Source organism: Xiphophorus hellerii, chromosome 7, assembly GCF_003331165.1.
Source record: "Xiphophorus hellerii strain 12219 chromosome 7, Xiphophorus_hellerii-4.1, whole genome shotgun sequence".
In the NCBI taxonomy this organism is placed as follows: Eukaryota; Metazoa; Chordata; class Actinopteri; order Cyprinodontiformes; family Poeciliidae; genus Xiphophorus; species Xiphophorus hellerii.
The window spans coordinates 9,425,938-9,446,989 of NC_045678.1; the positions used below are offsets into that span (position 1 = coordinate 9,425,938).

General features: G+C 39.8%; 1 protein-coding gene across 1 annotated transcript; it reads right to left on the reverse strand.

Annotated features, from left to right (window-relative positions):
- Positions 1-269: 269 nt before the first annotated feature.
- sestd1 (SEC14 and spectrin domains 1) lies at positions 270-20,258 on the reverse strand. Its single transcript, XM_032568102.1, has 19 exons — positions 20,005-20,258; positions 16,381-16,450; positions 16,194-16,302; positions 16,020-16,110; positions 15,815-15,928; positions 11,963-12,076; positions 11,772-11,866; positions 11,628-11,683; positions 9,732-9,803; positions 8,710-8,867; positions 6,470-6,592; positions 5,607-5,801; positions 5,419-5,533; positions 5,172-5,337; positions 4,174-4,255; positions 3,934-4,056; positions 3,500-3,691; positions 2,464-2,567; positions 270-2,137 (listed from the first exon to the last, which is right to left on the reverse strand). The coding sequence occupies exons 2-19, from the start codon at positions 16,448-16,450 to the stop codon at positions 1,864-1,866; spliced, it is 2,253 nt and encodes a 750-aa protein (XP_032423993.1). The 5' UTR covers positions 20,005-20,258; the 3' UTR covers positions 270-1,863.
- Between the last annotated feature and the right edge of the window lie 794 nt (positions 20,259-21,052).

Sequence of the window (21,052 nt, forward strand, 5' to 3'; positions counted from 1 at the left end):
TTAGGTAAGGTAAGAAAATTAAGTTCTTCATTTAATGTAACAAGTTGAACAAAAATCTTTTTTTTTTGCCCATTTAAATTCATATCTACCAACCACAAGAGTTCAGCCAGCTGTCACTAAAATGAGCTGTTTGTTGAAAGAAGTTGTATTGGCAGGAAGGCCGACTGTGTTGAGCCCATAACACGGCTTTTCATTGTTAATGATTTACTGCTTTGTGCATTTTTAGCATTCCTCCGAAATAAAAAACAAAAAAAGACTTTAACACCAAACAAGTTTCCCATATACTTTATTTAGAGGAGGATGTTGTGGTTTTTGCCATTGAGCGTTTTGCGGACACACTTACAGCAGCAGCTCCTAAGAAAAACTAACCAGGAACGAGAAATGTTGAACTTAAAACATATTGAATAAATAGAAATAAACAGAAATTTGACCTTTTTCAGAGGTTGCATGTCTGCATCTGACATGAACAAACGTCTCAGTTTCCCCATGCAGTCTGCAGTAACATTTGAACTCCTTTATATGTAGATTTTGTTGTAGAAGCAGGAATGTAAGTGGAGACTGTCTGCTGCACAGACTAGAACCGTCAAAACCCAGAGAAGCCTCCAGAAGGAAACATCCTCTCCAAGTCCAGCTGAAAGTTAAGACACATATGTTGTTTGTGTAATTATTTGATCAGTGGTCACCAACATAATATTCTGCAGAATCCACTTAAAAATATTGCGCACTTGATGCTGCAATGCAAGAATTGATCTGAATGATAGAAACCTTCTCACAGACTCAACCACATTAAAGATGGTTCTTAAAGTAAAAGTATATGAGCAGAAAAAGGGATCCACTGCATATGACTGCTTAGATTTTTACCACAGAAGATGTTTTAGACAGTTTAGGTGTTGGCCAACAACGACTCCAACCCTTCTGAAAAATCTTCGTATTTAAAACCACAGAGATTCAGAAAACTCTGAAAACGAACAGCTGGATGGAACATGCACCAGGAGGTTTTAATTACTGCTGATATTTCAGATTTAAACTTGTAGTTTTAATTCATTTAAGCGTTGTTGGCTTAGTTTAGGAGTGTAAATAAATCATGACAGTCAAAATCGTAACTATCCTGCTCCTGCGATGCCTCGACATCAATTGTTTACACACAAACTGCTTAAGGAACTGCTTTGTTTGAATGAATCCTTTGATTTTGCCACGCTGTACTTTTTTAGTTGCTGAAAAGCAAACAGATTACAGATATTGCTAAAAGAAAGAGTGTAAATGTTTCCTTTCAGCTCACTGGAAATTGCTTCTTTTTTTTTCTTGAAATTCTTTGAGACTTGCCATCCAATTATCTGACATAGCTGCTATAAAAGAGTCCTGAAAGTAGAATGATGTTCAGCCTAAAGAACTCCAACCAGGTTGGCTTCTTAGAAAGACCCGAAGAGCAACAAGAAGCCGGGGTAAGCACCGTGGAAGATTTGCTCCAGTTGTAAATGAGGAGGCGGCAGCAGCGGTGTTAGGACCTTAAACAATGATTCTCCTCCACAGAGCAGAAAGATCAGCTGTAATTATTCCAGATTTTACTCTTTTTACTGTTTACAACCATCGATATCAGAGAAACGGCACAAGTCCTCACAGTTTCTGTCCCAAAGAGTGACCGAGGAGTACGACCCTTCATGTTTCTCCGCTTCCACGAGAGGTTACGCAGTGATGCTGAGGAGAGGTGCTGTTTAAATTTGCAGAAACGGTCAGAAAAATGCTGATTCTTTTGCAGCGGGAATACGGAGACGCTTCGTGCCTCGGGAGAGAACCGCTCCAGACGTCAGCAGCCCCTCACCAACGAGCTTCATTAAGGCTGCTCGGTTTGACGCCGGGCGTCCGCTAGCGGTCCTGCGTGGCTCGCTCCGAGTCTTCGTCCTGATGCTCCGCCTCCTTCTCCTCCTCGTCCTGCTCCTCTTTCTCGCTCAGTTCCTCCCCGATCACATCCAGCCTCCCCTCCAGGCCGTTGACCGCTTCCTCCTCCCCTTCCTCCTCGTTGTTGAGAAGCCTGGCTTCCTGCAGCTGCAGCCGCCGCTCTTCGATCAGCAGGAGGCGCTCTCGAACCCCCTCCGCCGTGGCTGCCGTGTCGCCGGGACTCCCGAAGAACTGCTCGCTCCTGAAATGACGAGAGGTTTTTTTGTCATTTCATCTCTTTCTCTTCTTCCAAGAAGCGAATCGTTGAATTGAATTGAATACATAAGTTATTTAAACTGTTGGAAATACACTTAAAAAAAAGCCAACTAATGCAACTTATGTTATTGTTAAAAAAAATAAAGCAAAACAAGAAGAAATGCTTCCAAAAGAATGAATGAAAAAAAAAAGCTGATTAATAGTCATGTAGGGAGGAACCCGATGCTCTGTTCACACGTTTGGATCTCGTACATAAAGGAGGGTTATGGTTAAAAGAGTAAGTGAAAGATTAGTAAACATTTGGGTTTGTACCCATCAGGGAAGATGACGGGCAAAGTGAGTCTGTCCAGCAGAGTTCTCCCTGTAGAGTCGACTTCATCCAGAGACGCCACCTCCACACGCTCCTGCTGCAGCACCTGAAACAAAATGGAAAAAAAAATTAAAAGGAAATTTAGACTAACGGTATATTACAACCACAGGTTTGTATGTTTTCAGTTTTAAAGTCAGAGTTCAGTACATTTTTGCAATGTCTTTATATGTTGTTTATTCAGGCTGTAGTCAACAAAGAATATTTTTCAAATTCGAAAAGTGTTTTTGATTTTATTCTGTTTAAAACATTAAAAAGGGGAAAGTGACTGAAGATTTGGTTTGGATTTTTTTAAATAATAATTAAAATTATGAAAGGACAGCCAATAGCTGGATATATGTAGAATATACAACAATATAGCCCCTTAAAAACGGTCAGAGTGAGAGGTCAGACATTTTTCAAAAACATTGTGCCAAGAATTGAGAATAAAAAAAAAACATGCCGGGACATTCGATTTTTTGATAATCTATTGTCCCAGCTATACCTGAATGCAACATGAGAAGAGGGCATGCTGGCATTAAGAAATATTGGCAACTATTTGGAAAGAGTGATAATAGTAAGGGTCAATGTTGTCCAGGTAGACACACTTTTTCTAAAGTGCTCCAGGAAATTATGCTAACTGCTAATATGAGACAACATTCAGCTTATAAAGTGAACTCATTCAAATATTTTTTTGTCTCTTTGTTTTGAAATAATAGTAAAATAATAGCAAACACTGTTATTGAGCAGAATAGAAATGAGCTAAAATCAGTATCAGCATGTGAAAGCTTTTAAAAGTTAGAGCAATAATGAAAACATTTACAAAAAATATATAAATTAACTATTTAGTAAAGTGCTTAGCTATATGTCAAAGCAAAAAAAAAAAAAAAAATCAACTAGCTAGTGAGACTCAAACATACAGTAAGATGAATTCATTCATTGAAACAGGTTTTTATTTCCCAATTATCAAATGCGCTCATCTGCTATAGTTGTAAAACTCACTCTCTCAGCGGCGGTGTGGAAGTTCAGGGCCAGCTCCAGCCGCTGCTGCCTCTCGTCGGCGCTGACGGTGAACTGCTTCCACACCCGGTTGAGTCGCGGCAGAGTGTCGCCGGACGAGCGCGTCGTGCAGCGCAGCGACTGACAGAGAACGACGGTCGCCTGCAGAAGCTGGCGGCCGTAATCGTATGTGCTCTGAGAAAAACAGGAATAAAGTTTGAGAAGCAGAGCCAGTTACAAATCAGTGACAAAACTAATGTGTGATAAATAGAAGTTCTAAAAATGATTTTGGTGCAGACAACCAACATATCTCCATCTAGTACCAACATTAGGAGCAGATTTTATTATATAGTAACAATAAAACTTTCCAGTCTCAGTTGGCCAAAGTTAAAAATATCCACAAACATATTTTTAGTTTTTTCTATGGACTTTGTCACCTGAGCTACATCCACAAACTTCTTGTGTTTGTCCAGCATGGTCCGTGTCTCCTGGGAGTCGTCTCCCAGTCTGACGTGCGTCTTCAACAAGGCGTCCAACAGCTCACTGAGCCACTCGACCGCCTGAACACACACACACACACACACACACACACACACACAGAAAGATAATTATCTGATCAATACAGGAAGTGTACGTCAGTGTTTGAGTGGTGGCTTTTAAATCCATACACGTTTTACCTGCAGAGCATCTTCTTCACATTTAAACAGCTGGACCATCTGCAGCATCTTCAGCCTCCTCACATCCACCATGTCCTCACACCTGAAACACACACACACACACACAGGTTCATTAAATTATTACTGAGTACAAGCACTGCTGTACTCAATATCTTCAGTTATAAATAGTGATATGAACAGATCAGAAAACCCGGTTCGCACACTTTGCCCACATTCAAACACTTTTCAAGTATTTTCAAGGTAAGTTTTCAAATTTTTCCAGCAACATACTTTGGAGATAAAAATAAGACAAATGTCCTAAAAAAAACAATCAATTCATGATTATGTGATATTATTTATTACTGTTATTAATGTACTGTGATAGCATCTATATTATTTTACAGCAGAAACAAGATAAATTCAAATGACAGAATTTTATGTTTTGAAATGTCTCACTCACACACCCTTACACACCCGACCGGTCCAAGAACAAAACACGAATTAAGAAAAAAATTGTCCAATTTCTGTAACAATGTTTGGCATATAAAATATAAGCCACCCTTTGTTTCAATTACAAAGATCAACAAGTTCTTGAGACATTAGGAATAATAAATATTAATTACATAGAAATGAACCACACAAATTGTGTTAAATTAAATGCTTACAATACAGAAAGAAAGTTAGAAGAAAATCTCTAAAATATGATCTTGCTAGGTTTTCTGTCAACTAGCAAAAATAAATAATTTCAGTAATTCTAGCTGAGCTAAAACAGGAAAAGTTTATTCTGATTTAACTTCAAAACATTGGGGGGAAAAAATGTGTCTGTCTTTTTATTAGGTGTATGAACATATCTGAGTTCAACAGTAAACAACACTTTTAATCAAACGTTACACTACACTTTATTTCAAAACTGTTCCATTAAAATATCAAGCACTTTCAAGGACTTTCTAAATATTGAAACTCAAGTATTTTCCAGGATTTCCAGCATTCTTCCATAAAGAGGAGGGGTGTAGAGCTACCTCTGCTTGCGCAGCTCCATCTCCTCCATCACAGCCTGAACGTGCTGAACGTTGTCCTGCTGCTCTCCAGGCGGGCTCTCCGCCTCCTCCAGAGACCACGACGCCTGGCCGCACATCTGCTCCAGCACCAGCGTCCCCTTCTGACGGAGCGAGGACAGGCCTGCTTCTACGTGGGGCGAGAACAGGCAAAGGGGGTTGGCGTCACGGAGGACAGCGAGGGGGAGATGCGTTCGCTCGGAGAACAAACCAACAGTCTGCAGTTTCTCCTCCAGCAGTTTGAGGTTTTGCTGAATGGACGCCCCGTCGGCGGGGGACACGTCGGCACAGAGCATGCCCAGAAGGCCGTCCAGCTGCTGAGACAACTGCGGACACAGAGCGCGGACCGGTCAGGCGCGTCGGCCTCGGACAGCTGGAATGCGCGCGGCGCGGTGTTACCTCCTGTGTGGTGCCGTGGAAGGCGTGCGCCGCCTGCAGGACGTTCTGACGCGTCTCCAGCTGGGACGCCTGGCTGTAGCAGACGTCGCTCAGCTGCTGCTGCAGCGCCTTCAGCTCCGCCACTTCCTCTTCTTCCCCAGCGCTGAGCAGGGCAGCGATCTGTTGGTTCAGCTCCACGTACACGGCGAACCACTCCTGCACACGCAGAGAGCGAGAGAGAGAGGCGGTACGCATGAAACCACGGAAACGATGCAAACATCCACCTCAGGCTGATGAACGTTTAAACAAGGAAGATCAACTGCTGAACATTTACCAAAAAAAATTAACTGAATATTTGTTGCAATTGGTAAATTTCTTTAATTTGAACACAAACATTTGACTAACTTCAGTTTTAATTCATGAACATGAATTCTGCTGTCAAATAAGCTTGTCGTAATGAGCAATTGATCAATTATTTGCCTAATAAATTAAAATGAGCTGCTTAATTTCCATTCTGATGACTCACATTCTTTGAAGGGCAATTTTATAATCCATTTTATTTATGGCTTTGGCTATTAGTGGTTTTTATTTCAGTTTTATTTGTTATTTTTGGTGTTTTATTTTGAGTATTTCAGATATCTTCCAGTTCCAGCGCGAAGAGTTCTTTACAAAATTAAAGTTTACTGGTCTTTAAGACCTATAAAGTAATATATTATATGAAAATGGTCTCAAAACAAGAGTTTTATTTATCGCAATAATTGCTGTGGCAATTTATTGTCCAGCAAAATTAGTTATCATGACAGGCCTGCTGTCACTAGCAGTAAACACTGAAAAAACGAGAAGTGTGTATTGAGTTTGAGAGACGTTGACGTGTGTTTTCCTACGCTGTGCTGACTCTCGATCTCTTCGTGTTTCTGCTGCAGAGCCTGCGCCGCTCGCATCGAGTCGCCGATCGTTTGCTGAGTCTTCAGCAGCTCTGAACCAGGACCCTGCAGCCAGTTCACCACCTGATGGGGGAAAAAAAAAGATGCAAAAAAACAGAAAAAACATACATGCTAAACTAATGTGGGCATTTAACTCGACATTTATTGATTTCATATCAAATAAAACTGTCAAAAAGTAGCAGAGTGAGTCACAGGCAGCAAAACCAGGCGCCTTCCCATTAAAGCATCACAACCAGTTCGGTCAGCATACATTGTTAATGTTAGCATCGATGTCGATCACACGCCAAGCGCATCATAGCTTTCTGGCTGATGCAGTACATGAACTGGATTTATGTGGAGGTCTCCATTTTTTTTTTTTTTAACCACTCAAAGTGCTTTATGCCTGTCGGCAGATTCATCCAACACATTAGGAGTATTGATGAGGTTCAGTCAGTAGGCAGGCTAACAGGATGTCCATTAAAACATGCAAAGGATCCTCCTCCACAGGGAGTTAAAAAAACAAAAAACAAAAAAGGGGGCAGTAGTTCACAGGAGCAACCACCAGGGGGCTCTGATGCTCTACCTGCCGCTCTATGTAAGGTCTGGCTTTCACACACTCCTGGCATTGACATCTGTGAGTAATCCACTCCACAAGACGAGTGTGAATGAACTCGTAACGTTTTGAGGGACTCGGGTCCCTGAGACGTTTTGCTGTCTTAGCTTAGCAGTTTGAACACAATCCGTCTTGAAAGTCACAGGTGAAAGTTTTATAAAAGCCAATCTTGGTTTTACTTTTTGATAAAGCAAGTTGAAACTGTGATTACATGAAAAGAATGGCTGTTTGAATTTAGAGTTGAATCTAAAGTGACACTGTTACCGTCACCAGCAACGTCACAAGTTAGCGCAATGCATTTCAGAAAAAGAATATTTACTTTAAAAAGGTAAGTTAAACTAATAGGAGGATAAGGTTTGAGCTGAAATTAAAGCAAAATGGATTTGTCAGCCATTTTCATGTTTGTTTAGAGAAAGCAGATTTCTGGTTCCCTTTTAGATTCATTCATGAGCTTTCTGCGTGAAGAAAACTACATAGGTTTATTATAATTGTGTTAACTAGGGTGAAATGTTCATAATATCAGACTAAACGGTAACATCTGCAGATGTTCGGTTGCTTTCCTGTCAGAATCCTGAGTTAATTGTATTTATCAGGTCAGTGGCGTCTTAAGCAGCACACAAACACGACCACAGTTCGATCCAGATCTAGGCCAACCCTCCCTCTCCCCCTCTCAAATCCTCTTGAGCTATTGGGCGACTTGTAGTGGTTACTATAGCAACCCCAGGCTCATTTCCAAGATGATGTTGTTACCCATCAGCCCCTGTGGCTGTAAGACCTTCAGTCAGCAGAGAATACTGTTCTTGTGCTGACAAGCTCCGAAGCTGCGCAGTTTCTGAGAGTTGAAGGTAAAAACTGATGAATACACAGAGGAATGAATACTGCAGCATCCGCCTGACACGATTACACATTTATAACCTGTTCATAAACATAACTCTGACTTTTAAAAGGTGTATGAGGATGAGCATCCATCTTGCAATGGAAAAAAAAGCTTAATATAGTGAAGTGATTGCAGGTTGGCTTTTCATTTTGCATGATTTCTACACATCTTTCAAGAATTAATTTTCTCAGTTCTCAGTCCTTTCAACTAAGAAAAAAAGAAAGAGAATAAAGAGAAGAGAAAGAGAGAAAAATAAAGATAAAGAAAGGAAAAAAAGGAAAGGAGGACAGACAAGGAAAGAAGGAATTCAGGGTTTTTCCCAGTGTATTATAAGCCTGGTGGGCCGCCAGGTTTTACTTGTGCCCCCACCAGGCTGAGCGTTGCTTATTTAAAAGACAAAAAAGAAGAAATGGATGACACCAGGAATGAAAGAATGGAAAATAAAGGAGTAGGAGGGCATACGGCAGAAATGGAGAGAATGAAGTATACATCGAAGGAAGGACTCAAGAAAATGAAATGGATACACACAAGTACAAATGGATGGGGAGTAAAGTCTAGAAATACAAATAGATTTCCATATTTATTTGCTCCTTTTCTGAACTGATCCAGAAAATACTGGACTCAGATCATTTTATTTGTTGGACCCCTGTTGAGATTTTCTACTGAATTCATTCGTTCTGGTTCTCTCTGTACAACGGGTGCGTTCGTTACCTGCATGACCTTGGTGTGGATCTCGTCCAGCTGCGCTCTCTTGTTCCGCTGCCTGCACAGCTCCTGGTATTTGGTGTACTGCTCCCTGAGCGAGTCCAGCAGCTTCGTCACCTGAGGCTGAGCCAGCAGCTCCTCCTCCATGGGGCACCAAGCTGGAGCTGGGAGAGACAAACGCCAGAGTCAATCGCGCCCGTGTGCGTAGTCGTTTGAAACGGGTTTTAGTGATAACATTGTCAGCTGGAGAGATGGGAATTCATTAAAGACTTTCAACTAAATGCTGCGTGTAAAGAACCACTTAAATGCTAAAAATGTATCTATTTTTCAATGACGCACTGTTGCAAAGCTATACAGCACTTTGGGGAAACAACTAAACATTTATCCCGACCATTTTTTTTTTCTTTAAGCCCCACAATGCCAGGATAAAGGAAGCCTTCCTGACTAGCTATGAAAATTAGCTCAAGTTAGCAAGCTAATTTGAACTAACATTACCTCAAAAGCTGTAATGGAAAAAAATATCTGAGTAAACTTAGTTGTTTAATGAAAAACTAAAGATTTATCCTGACTATTTTTTTTAAGCCCTGTAATGTAAGAAAAGCAAGGATAAAGGAAATCTTCCTGACTAGCTATGAAAATTAGCTTAAACTTTAAAGGAAGCTAATTTTAACTACGGTAATATTACCTCAAAGGTTGAAATGGAAAAAAAAAAAATCTCTGAATCAACTTAGTTGTTTAATAAAAAAAACTGCTTTAAGTTAATGATATAATTAATAACTTGGCAGAAAGCAGTTAAAGATGACTTACACAATTAAGCTAGCAGACATGTAACACCACCTACTGTTAAAGTTAGCAACTGGCTTTAACAGTAGGTGGTGTTAAATGACTTTAATGTTTCCTAAAGCAATAATAAAAATAAGTTTATAAAGCACCAATTTATTTTGCACCACACAATAAGTAATACACAAAAAATAAACCCTGGTTTCTCTTAGGTCCGAGGCAGCCATTTTTTTTTATTGGTTCCTCACCTGCCTGTCCTCCACCTCCTCCCTCTGAGCCGTTGAAGCGGCGCTGCTGCAGCTCCGACAGCAGCTCGTGACCTGCGCACACACAGAAGTTCAAACAATAAAGGATTTTACAAAATATATATATATACAAATATGGGAAACAATGAGGGGTCAGTGTTTGTTTACATGCTGTTACATTGTGACAGAAGCTTGTGAATGGAGAATGGTGGTACCACAAACAAAGACTCCTTTAACCTCTGGCCAACACACACAAGCTAGTCCTTTCAATGAGCACATCCACCCAGCATATGCAGATGTTGTTAGTGATCCTTTGCCTTCAGGTTTAGTGTCAAATTAGCCTGTTGGTGTCAAACACCTACTTCTTAGCTCTCAGAGTCAGCACTGGCAACATGAGAAGGGAGACACTGTCTGGCTGTTCAGACTCATTTTCTTATTTTTTAGACATTATGTAAAGTTATGCAAAGCTCACATAATCATTAATTCTGCATGGCACCAAAAAAAAAACCTAACACAGAATGTCAGGTTGTCAGTTTTTATAAAAACGCAATTGGATTTTACAGCAGGAAATCCATCTTTGAATGGCTAAAAATGATCTAAAACCAAAACGAGGTTCTGCAGCCTACACTTAAATGAGATTGAGACGCTCTGAAATAACCATAAAGAAGCTGTTCATGCTAGAAAATCCTCTAGCATGGCTGAATTAAAATAATTCTGCAAGAAATAGAGGGCCAAGATGCTAAATACATGATTTCAATCTCTCCTGCCAAGGACGGCACAACCAGTTCCCCTTACTTATAAAATAATCCTTCAGCAGCAGCTTTAGTTTATATAAAACTGGTTTCATGTTTTGAAAAACCTGAACGTCATTAAAAAGAAAAGCAAAAACAGAATAAATCTCTAAGGAATGTTTCCATATTTGGCAAGAGGAAGTGTTTGTGTTACCGATTTTTATAGTTTCTTGAATAATTCCTTCAGACAATAAAAAGCAATTACTGTGATTCTGTGAGAATAAAGCTTGTTTTTGTCTTGAGGACAAAGAAATGATTGTTCAGTGAAGCATCATGTCTGTGCTTCGTTATGAAGAATATTTCATCCTCACATTGCTCGCCTGACCTTGATGCGGTTTATCATTTGGCTCTTTGAATCACTGAGGAGTGTTGCTGTAGAAAAGTGGGTCATTAATATTAGTAAGAACAGAGCTGTCCTCTGTTATTGTTACTTTAAAACCTCCCATAAAACCTGAAAAATGATAAAATACCTAAACAATTTTTGATTGTGACCTTAGGAAATCTATCAATATTTGTCCTAGATTCTTCGCCATACACATATCAACTTTTTATTTTCTAATTTTATTCATAATCTTGCAGTTATTTCATGCTTTCTGCAGGTTTTTAAGACCATTGAGAATGGAAATGTGCAAAAAGAATTCAAATAAATAAATCGTACGGGTTGGCAACAGGAGTAAGCCAATAGCAAAGACGAACATTGTTCTGTCAACTAATGATACTTTTGAATTTACATGTGATGGATGTTAAAAAAAAAGACAGCTAGCTCGCTAGCAAACGTGTATTAGCAGCAAGTTAGCGGCAGCTGCAGTGGAGACGTCTGCATGCGAGTCAAACTTTCGAAGATAACTACATGGAATATATAAGATTAATTAGTCCTACCACAACAAAATTTAAGACCTGTGATTAACACATTAAAGACCAAATTATTACTTTTTTCCTTAAAATTTAAGACATTTTAAGGCCTTAATTTTAGATATTTATATTGAATTTAAAACTTTTCAACACTAAGGATGTGCGGACACTCTGTATTAGTGGAAATGCTTACGCCGCTGGAAATCTGTTGGACCCAATGTAAGACTGGTTTATATTCAAAAACAAAAATACTTACCAGTCTGGAGGACAGTTTCAGGATCAAAAGATGGCAAGAGAGCTCCATCAGTAGACCTACAAAGATAAAACAGAGTGTGAACTTCAAAACTGTAGGCGTGTGTGACTGGATACATTTCTAAGGATCCTGAGGGAGTGCGCCTACTTGTCTTTGTCCACCGAGGCGCTCTTGTCACTGTCGTTGATGATCGTCAGCTCGTCCAGAAGAGACGTCGACTCCTTTGTGAACTTCTCAAAAACCTGAAATGAAAGACAAATAAATGAGGTGTAACCAGATGCCACGGCAACATCCAGTAAGCTGTAAAAGTAGACGTCATTTAAATATATTTCACTTACCAGTCTCTTGTTGAGCCAGTCGCTGTGGTCGTAGTCCAGACTTCCTCCGAAATCATCCGTCAGCTGGCACGGTTCGATGTAGCGAGTGAGCTTATTGGCCGAAACCAGGATCACCTGAATCGACGAGTTGGTGGTGAGAATAAAGGTTGACAACAGCTGGTGATACTTTTGTTGAATGAAAGTAGCGCCATGCGGTACAGCTAAATGTAAACCTTGCTCTCAAAGTCTTAAAACATAAATTCAAACAAAAATTGACAGAGAAATAAAGGAAGGAAAATCCAAACTGCTTTTAAGACTATTTTATTGGGTACGTTTTATATTCTTTTTGTGTTTCCCATTTTCCATCTGTTTAATATTTTTTCTAATTTCATTCACAAAGAACACATCTTCAAGAAAAATTAAATGTATGATTTTTCTTTTCTACTTCTGTCATCACTAAAAGAAATCTTTTGCAATTTCTTGAAATTAAGTGGATTTTATTTTATTATCCTCTAAAACCTTTTTCCAATTAGTGCACATAAACAAAGCATTTTTTCACTACATATGTTTACAGCACGGTAACCGAATTGACTATTACCACAAAAATAGGGTATACTATAAATATAATATCGCAAACGTAACTCAAAACCAAAATAAATGTTCAATAAGAAGAAGAAAGACAGCAAATTCTGCTCAGATTTCTTATTTTTTCTTTTCTTAAATAAACAACCATCACCGGTAGGGTGCGCAAACATTCTCTCCTCTTTTTCATTTCATCTTAGATTATCTATGGAAAAACTAGGATTAAATATGTATTTTTCCAAACAAGCCTCTATTACACGTCCCCTAACAGCAGCCTGGCTGTGAATAGAGCAAACCTAATTACAGCTTTTATAGCAACTCGAAGGCATTTATTGCTCCCTCACATCTGTTTTCTTCTTTTACTTAATAACTGTTATTAATTTTCTGCTCACGCCTGAGTCACATTCCCTGGGACTCGGCAGCAGATTGTTCTCTTTTGGGCTGTTTAGCGAATGCATTTGAGAGGCTGCGGATAATAAGAGACTGTGTGTATATCCCAAAATTATACAGGAGCTGTAGGAGATCCTGTGGCCCTCCACTAAATTCTCCAAAATCATAACATGAGACATGGTTGTGATGTTGATCGTATATAATAACTCTGGAGTTCTGCTCTTGGGTTTTCCCCAAGTCATTATTCTGATTTCCTTCAACGGCAACTACTGACTAAATATATCCTCTTTGTTTTCATCATATTCATAAACAACTCTCTCCACAATTATTGGCACAGATCTGTAAAAAACAAAACAAAAAATCTTAAAATCCATCATTGCAGCTGCATAATTGCACAATGGAAACATTGTGAACATTCCATTCAAGTAAGGCAGATATGTGTGAAATAAGAAACAGCTACCTGCCTGAACTCGCAACACTCAGAGCAACAATAAAATACATTTTCCTTTGAATTGCGCTACATTTATAAGGAAGATGCAGGTGGAGCAGCAGATGTGAGTATCAAGAGTTTTACCTTTGAAAAACAAACATAACCCATTCTGCCAATGTGAAACAAGCTATTTTGCAAACATAGTAGGAGTCAGTAACAATGAGGAAATCCTCACATAATCACAGTTCATCAAATTGTTTACATGACAGTTTGGTGCACTTTAAACAATCTTTAATAAAGCCACGAACACCTATTCATTGTTTTGGTCTTTATTAAAGCCACCGCGTCAATCATTGACACAGTTACATCAAAATACTTTAAACCAACTTTTTTTTCCCTTTCTACAAAAAACTTACAGATATTTTTCTTGGATCGAACTCTACATTATGGGTTTTTTTGTATGTTTTTTTGACCCAAAATACAATTCTTGTCATCCAAAGTTCTTGGATCACAAGATGAACTTTTGCCTCAGAGTCGCTGAAAGTTTCCTAATCTGAAAACAGAGCACTCTGTGTTTGAACTCAGCCTGCAAGCTTTAAGAATTATAATAGAGAGAGAGAAAAAGAAAAAACAAGCTCACCTTTTAGTTAGCACCAAATTTAGACAGTAACCTTTTTTTCTCATCATCACATGAATCGCATGTGCAGTAAGTCTGGCTCAGAAATAAACCTGGAAAAGACAGCGGGCGGAGAGTCTGTCTACCAGTTGTCACGGCAGAAGATGCCAGCAGTAAACCTGGACTCCAACCAGAGTGGGAGTGTGTGAAAGTGTGTTTTTTGATGCAAGTGCTGGGTCAGGCGCTACAGCAGCTGTATAACACACACATCCTGCTGTGTCAACCAAGACCGCGCTCCATAGCTGAGATGAGTCACATTTCAGCAGCGTCACTGGGATCTCCATATCTGGCAGCTGTGCATGCTTGCTTCTGTCCAGGAATGGACAGAGGACAAAGACGCCCAGAGACACAGCAGATTGATTCCACCAACAGTTGGTTACAACTCTCAAAACGTATGTTTTTTTTTTTTACTTTTAGCAAATTGAATTGACCCAAAAAGTGGCTATGGAAGAAAATGGATATAAATTCCTGTTGCTCTTGAACTTGGATTTAACCCTTTGCTGCTCGCGGTCGACTCCGGTTTTGTTAAAAAACAGGGTTGTCTTCACATCCACTTTGACGGATTATCTTTCTGCAACTACTTCCAAGTCACCACGCAACACCAGCCGACTTGATCCGGTTACCGTGGCAACGATCGCCGAGCCAACACGACTGCAGAAATTTGGGTCAGTCAAACAACAGATCTGTATTAGCAAACCCATCTGTCTTTGGTAGAGGTGGTGAAGGCAAGAATCACACATGAACACACAAACACACACTGCAATGTCATCCGAGGGCTACGGCTGTATTCAGGAGAGACCGTGATGCTAAAGGCTAACACACACACGAGTCAATTTGTTCGATAATGTTCAACAAGACAACTCAGAGACAACTTGGATAAGGGGTCTACAACTCCAGAGAGAACAAGGGAATTTTTTTGAAATATAAAAACAGAAAAGCTGTTTTCGTTTGCTTTAAATTGGATCCAGGAACATCCCACAAGAGCTAGCGTTAGAGGAGATCAGTTATCTGTTTCTTGTCAAACTTAATTAAATCCTTTCTCTTGCCTCTTTTTCCTGCCAATAACCCATCGTCATCGAACACAAAATGTTCTCTGTGTTCCAGTGTAACTCCTCAACTAACAGATTACACGAAGCAGAGATAATCGTTGTTATTCCCATCGTCTGTCATAATGTAATTATTGATCAATGTATCTCACCAGTTTTAATAAACACAAACCAAAAATCTCTAACAACAACGTTTGAAAACAAATTCCTCAGATTTAACAGAATAAAAACACTTTATTTTGTGGGAACCAGAACAAGAACAAGAACCCAAAATTAGGGAGAAGATGAACCAGAAATCACAGGAAATGATGATCTCAGCAAAACACAACAATTTTTAAAAAACTAACAAAAAAACACCTAGCAGCTAAAGAAAAATTTTAAGTTAGTGCAAGCAGGAGAAAAACAACAACAATGATGCTTATTTTAAAGAAATATATGGAGTTTGTTCTTTTCTAATTTTAGGCACCACAATGACAGAAAAAAAAGAACTTTTAAAAATATATTTTCAGTTGTTTTCTTCTTCTCATGTGCGTAGAAACCAGAACATAATCGCCCCCTATCAGGTTGAATTCAGTATTGTACACCTAGATCTTAAAACACTCAGGAAAAAACTACAATTTCATTACTATGTGTTATGTTTGTATTTTTTATGTCTGGTATCTACTTTCTAAATATCATCCAAGCATAAAGACAATTAAAAGCTGGTTTGCATGTATTGCGGTTTTGCCTTTAGCAGGTGAGACTCTTACCTCAAAGCCCAGGCGATCTTTCTCCTTCCAGAAACAGAAGTGGGTGACCTTCTTATCCCAGAATTCATCAGGCTTCACCACACAGACCAGCGACACCTCCGCTGGGATGACGTTCTGAAACCCCACCCACATACCACCATCATTAAAAACCCACATAAAAGCTGCCACACGTCAGAGCCTGGAAGAAGGTTAAACGTATTTCTACCTGCAGCATGAGGACCACCGTCTTCACGATGTTCCACTGAGACCGCCGGCCGTCCACGATCACAGTGAAACCCCGAGCCTTACACTTGTCACTGGGAGTGGGAAACGGGAGTTTAGCTTTAACAAGAATTCACAGAAGCATTTTAGGCTACTTTGGCTAGCAGAATCCTGTTACCTGGGGATGCTGAGCAAGTAGTCCAGAGTGGCGCCAAGCTCCTCCATGCTGGTCTGGTCCGAGTTGAGGGGGATGGTCAGGATCAGACCACTGCGCCGGTCCTTGCCTCCTATCACAGACACCCAGAGAGGTTAGGTATTTGAAAACAAAGATTTGGGATTAAAGCAACACAACAACAGTTTATTACCTGAGAGGAAGGCCAGCTTCTTTTTTAGGATGGGGAGGATGGAGTTCGCTTCCATGGTGACGCCAGACATCTGGAGAGACATAAGAGGCTTCAACCAAAACGCCAATTGACGAGACAAAACTCTTGGTGGGGAGATTACTAACATACAGCAGGCATTGTTAGAGGAAATAAGACAACATAAACAGGGCACAACAACAACGATGCTTCTGGGATTGAGGACACATTCGAGTAGCTGAAGTCACATTAAACTAAAAAAAATGTTTAAATAAATGCTTCACTCTATTCATATCCTTGGTGGAACAGGACAACATTACTCCACTTCAGAGATTTGTGTATGTAAATTTTCATACACAAATCAGTCAGCCAAGGATTATATTTCCTGTTCAATGCATGAGTTTAATCTAAGGACTCTCACCACATCAATCAACAGCTTGCACGTTTTTACAGTCAACTTAAGTAAAAATTATAATAAGGCCTTGATGCACAAATAGAAATAGTCTATTAATTCCGTAATTTTCTGTTGTATTCAGAATAGGGGTGTACCGATTTATCAGTGCTGGTTTCTTTAATTTTGGGAGATCGATGATCGGCCGATTTTTACACATGAAGTCGATCTTATCCACTGATCTCATCTAGTTTGGAAAAGGTCTAAGAATCAACCATTGTCCTCTTTTGCTCTCCGGTGAGAAAGGTCTGACTGACGGACCGGCCCTCCAAGTTAAGTCAGCACGTTTGCAATTAAAAATAGTGACCCACTGTTGCCATCTCAACAACTTTCTTGCTATATTGAGCAACATTTCAGACAAAAAAAAAAAAAATTGGTATCGGCCAGAAAACTGCAATCAGTGCACCCTGAATTCAGAATATTACCACCATCAAGGATGCTGCAGCACATTTCCCTCCTTACTGCGTTTGGAAAAAGTAATCATCTCAACAGAGATCTCAAAGCAAAACCAGCCTCATCATCTTATTTTTCTTCCCAACCTCAACTTCAAATGATGCCCTAGCATTGGAAATTAATATTAATTTCACCATTTGCTTTGATTTTATCTCCAGATGCCCTCCTGTGACACACTTCATTTCAGGAAGGGATAAACAACTCTTTAGGTCTTTAATAGCAATGAGAAATTAAGATTGATTTGGTTGGTCATTGAACACATCATGGACACTGTGATGAGCTAAAATATTCACTGATCATTATTTAAAGCAAACTGTTAGTTTGAAGCAGCTTTTAAAACTTTGAATCTCTAAATAATCGAGGGAAAACAAACAAAATGGAACCACAGTACATCAAGCATCCTAGGCTGACTTGGGGTGAAATTTTAGTTTACAAAACTACAGAAGGCAGAAAACATCCGTGATTTTGTGTAAAATCTCATAATTTTCTATAAATATTTATGCTCTGCGGGCTTTTTGTTGACTGTCAAACTTAGTGAGTCAGCTGTCAAATGTGTACAAAGGGTGTTGAGTGTAATGTCTGTGGTGAAGACCTCAAAGATGAACCCCCTGAGTAAGACGGAGGATGAGTGTGTCTCAGCTCGTCACCTGAAACCACCTGCAAAGAAAAGCGCTCGAAACACAGAGACGTCACAGATGTTAGAAGACCTGTGGGGGGGAAATAAAGTGTCGCCTTCTCTCCTCTGAGGTTCAGAGTTGAAGAATAGAACCGAGTTCATAAGTGTCAAACAATGAAAAGATGAAGTTTGAATTTCTTCAAAGAATATTTGACACACATCAGAGTAGCTGAAATGCTGAACAAATAAGGGAGGGACAGTTCTGCTATTTTTCCCAAATAGATTTTCTCCCAGCTGGCGATCCTCCCGGCAGATTCCAGTTGCTGGCTCCAGCTCGTCTGTGATTTACTGCCTGTTTAATCAGGGTTTTTTGTTTTTTCCTGGTCGCACTCAGCAGTCTGACCGTAAATCAGCAGGTTTGTGTTTCTGTAGGTTTAGTGGCTGGTGAAACATCTGTGCTGCTTGCCTGCTCACCCTGCACTTTTCTTCTGTCAATGATTTCTCCTGCCTACTGTCATCGTCTTTGAAGGTAGTCATTGTGGCAGGGTAATAGTGAACTATCAAATCTCATGTCTCAGCAAGTGGTCTGGAGACATGATGAAATCTCTTCAAAACTCATAGATTGTGAGTTTCTCTTTATAATTGTAAGCTGCTGGCTCTTAATTTTACTATTTAAGATCATACCTAACACTTGAATTACTGTCTTTCCAAATTCACTTATCATACCAGTCATGCTGTGGAAAGCAAAAAGGATTGCAGCCCATCACTCTTATTAGGATAATCCTGCTTTAACACTAAGGTTAGCATATCCGCAACGCATTAAACTGCAGGCTGGAAACAAGAGCTGATAGCACAACTAATTAAGCAGATAATATCAGCCTGTTATATTTGAGAGACTCTATAAAGGGGATAACAGCAAAACTACATCTATGTATCAAAACAAAATAAGAATAAAAACATACTATTACCTGTACAAATTATGTTATTTTATGTTTCCAGCAGTAGAAAAAGTACAAAACTATGGGCCTGGTTAAACTGACGGGTTCTTAACTAGTTTTAAAAGGATGGAGTGATTCATCCAAACCCATCGGGGAGGAAAGTTGTTCCGCAGCCTGTGGGCCACAACCTGAAGAGTATGAGCTCCTTTACTCGTACTCCTTGTGAGGTGCATAAATTGTGATAAAAGCGCAGATAGTCCATACGGAAAAATTCATGATCAAATTATTGATTTAATCCAAAGTTCTCTGTTTCAGTCATTACAGTGAAGTATTTTTTGCATGTTTTTGACCACTTTGTGCCATTGCTACCAAACAAATGTACCGTTACTCTTGGAGTCCGATGACTCGGCATAAAACTAGCATTTCTCAAACTCACTTTAGATATGGTTTACTAGCTTTAGGAAAACATGTTAAGGTGATGCCATTTGTTTTATTATTTTGTTTCATACTGTCCTTCAACCAAGATAAAAATCACGCATTTGTTAACATCACATGAGGTACATGTTGCCTTCATTCTCTTTATTTGCGTGTTTTCACTCAAATAAATCCTTCATAATGTGTTTACTGGTGCCAGCTTTCCAGCTTGGTTTATGTGCCTCTTGTGATGTCACAGACCCAAATACACAAAAAGTAGCAATTGCTGTTCTTTCTTCAGTGCGCTTTTTTAGGAAACTTAGCATTTACGGAAATCCTGAAGGAAAAAGTTATGCTTAACTACCCAGCTGTGTTTTTATTATCTTTGTGCGTTTGTAAGTGAAAGAAAATTTTCGCTAGTTTCTTTAACTGTTTGAATACTGGCCCCAATGTGGCCCCATACCTTTATTTCAACCCCTTTTTTTTAGACTATTAGGGTTAATTTTGGTGTTACTGCAGCACTCAGGCTATCCTGCTGCAGCAGGGCTTCACCTTGGTCTGCGTTCCTGCAGTCTCCTTGCAGCATGGCTCGGCCCAACACGGCTCGGCTCGTTTCAGCCCGACCCAGCGACACAATGACCTACATTCTGCAGCCACATACTGCGGTGGCTGCGGGTGTAACCCTCCATCATCCCGGCGCCCACCCGCCCACCACCGACAACTTCAACAATGAGTATTGATCCGGTGGCTTTTCTTACCTTTTCGTCAAATCCGCAGCATTTTCCACTGTCTCAAATTTTCTCCTCCCAGTCCTTTTCCTCCTTTTTCTTCTCTTCTTTTTGCCCTTCACTCCTGTCGCTCTTCTCCTCTTCCAGAGTCTCACTAACCAGCGGAAACGACTCGCTTTTTATATTAAAAAAAAAAGGTACTGAAATCCTTAGTTTTGCTCCCTCCTCTCCTTCAACAACAGTAGAGCCACACAAACCAGGCGGTGGAGCTGCGCACTGCGCAGGCTCAGTAAAGTCAAATCAAAAATTCCAACTTCCGGTGTTACGTCGAATTCCGGACCCGTTGCGTTTTCAGTAATATGACTCAAGGAGGCGCTGTTGCTGCATACATCTGCTGTCTTATGACACTAAAATCTGGTTATGAGTCTCACACATTAACCTCTCCACTCCTCACTTCAAGAAACTCACCATCAAAATTTATTTCATTATTTAAAACTAAATTCATACAGCAGAGTTAGCAGGTAGCACTGCATGCACAACAAGAAAAGTTCTGATTTGCCTAGGCTCGTCTGCTTGGCGTTTACATGTTCTCTCTGAGCTCTCTTCAGGTACCGGGGCTTCCCCCCAAAGTCCAAAAACGTGAACGTTAGGTTAATTGGTCTCACTATCTGTTCATGGTTCTTTGACCTGTGTGTTTCTGTGACTGACCAGTGACATGTCCAGGGTCTACTCTGCTTCTTGCCAAGTGACTGCTGGAAATCACCAACCATCAACAGACAAGTGGATATGGATGAACAAAGACACAGAGCTATATGTTTTAAATGTTTTGTCTCTGTTAATTGGGATGATGACAGCTTGTAATTGATGAAAGCCCAAAAATGTGTTTCTAGGAAAATTAATTGAGACCAATAAAAAAAAACGGCATGCTATAATCATTCTATAAGATATGTAATCATAGAGTGTTAAATTGACAGTAGTCTAGCGGATAACCCTTCAGGGCTATAACCGAGCATATTAATAGAAAGTTGAATGAAGGAAGAACACCATTGTTGAAAAGGTGCTCAGGCAAGGTTTTACA

Coding starts and splice junctions, on each gene's coding strand:
- sestd1 (XM_032568102.1), bottom strand. CDS start 16,450: ATGTCTGGCGTCACCATGGAAGCGAACTCCATCCTCCCCATCCTAAAA. Junction 16,303..16,380: donor GAAGCTGGCCTTCCTCTCAG/GTAATAAACTGT, acceptor TGTCTGTGATAG/GAGGCAAGGACCGGCGCAGT. Junction 16,111..16,193: donor TACTTGCTCAGCATCCCCAG/GTAACAGGATTC, acceptor TCCCACTCCCAG/TGACAAGTGTAAGGCTCGGG.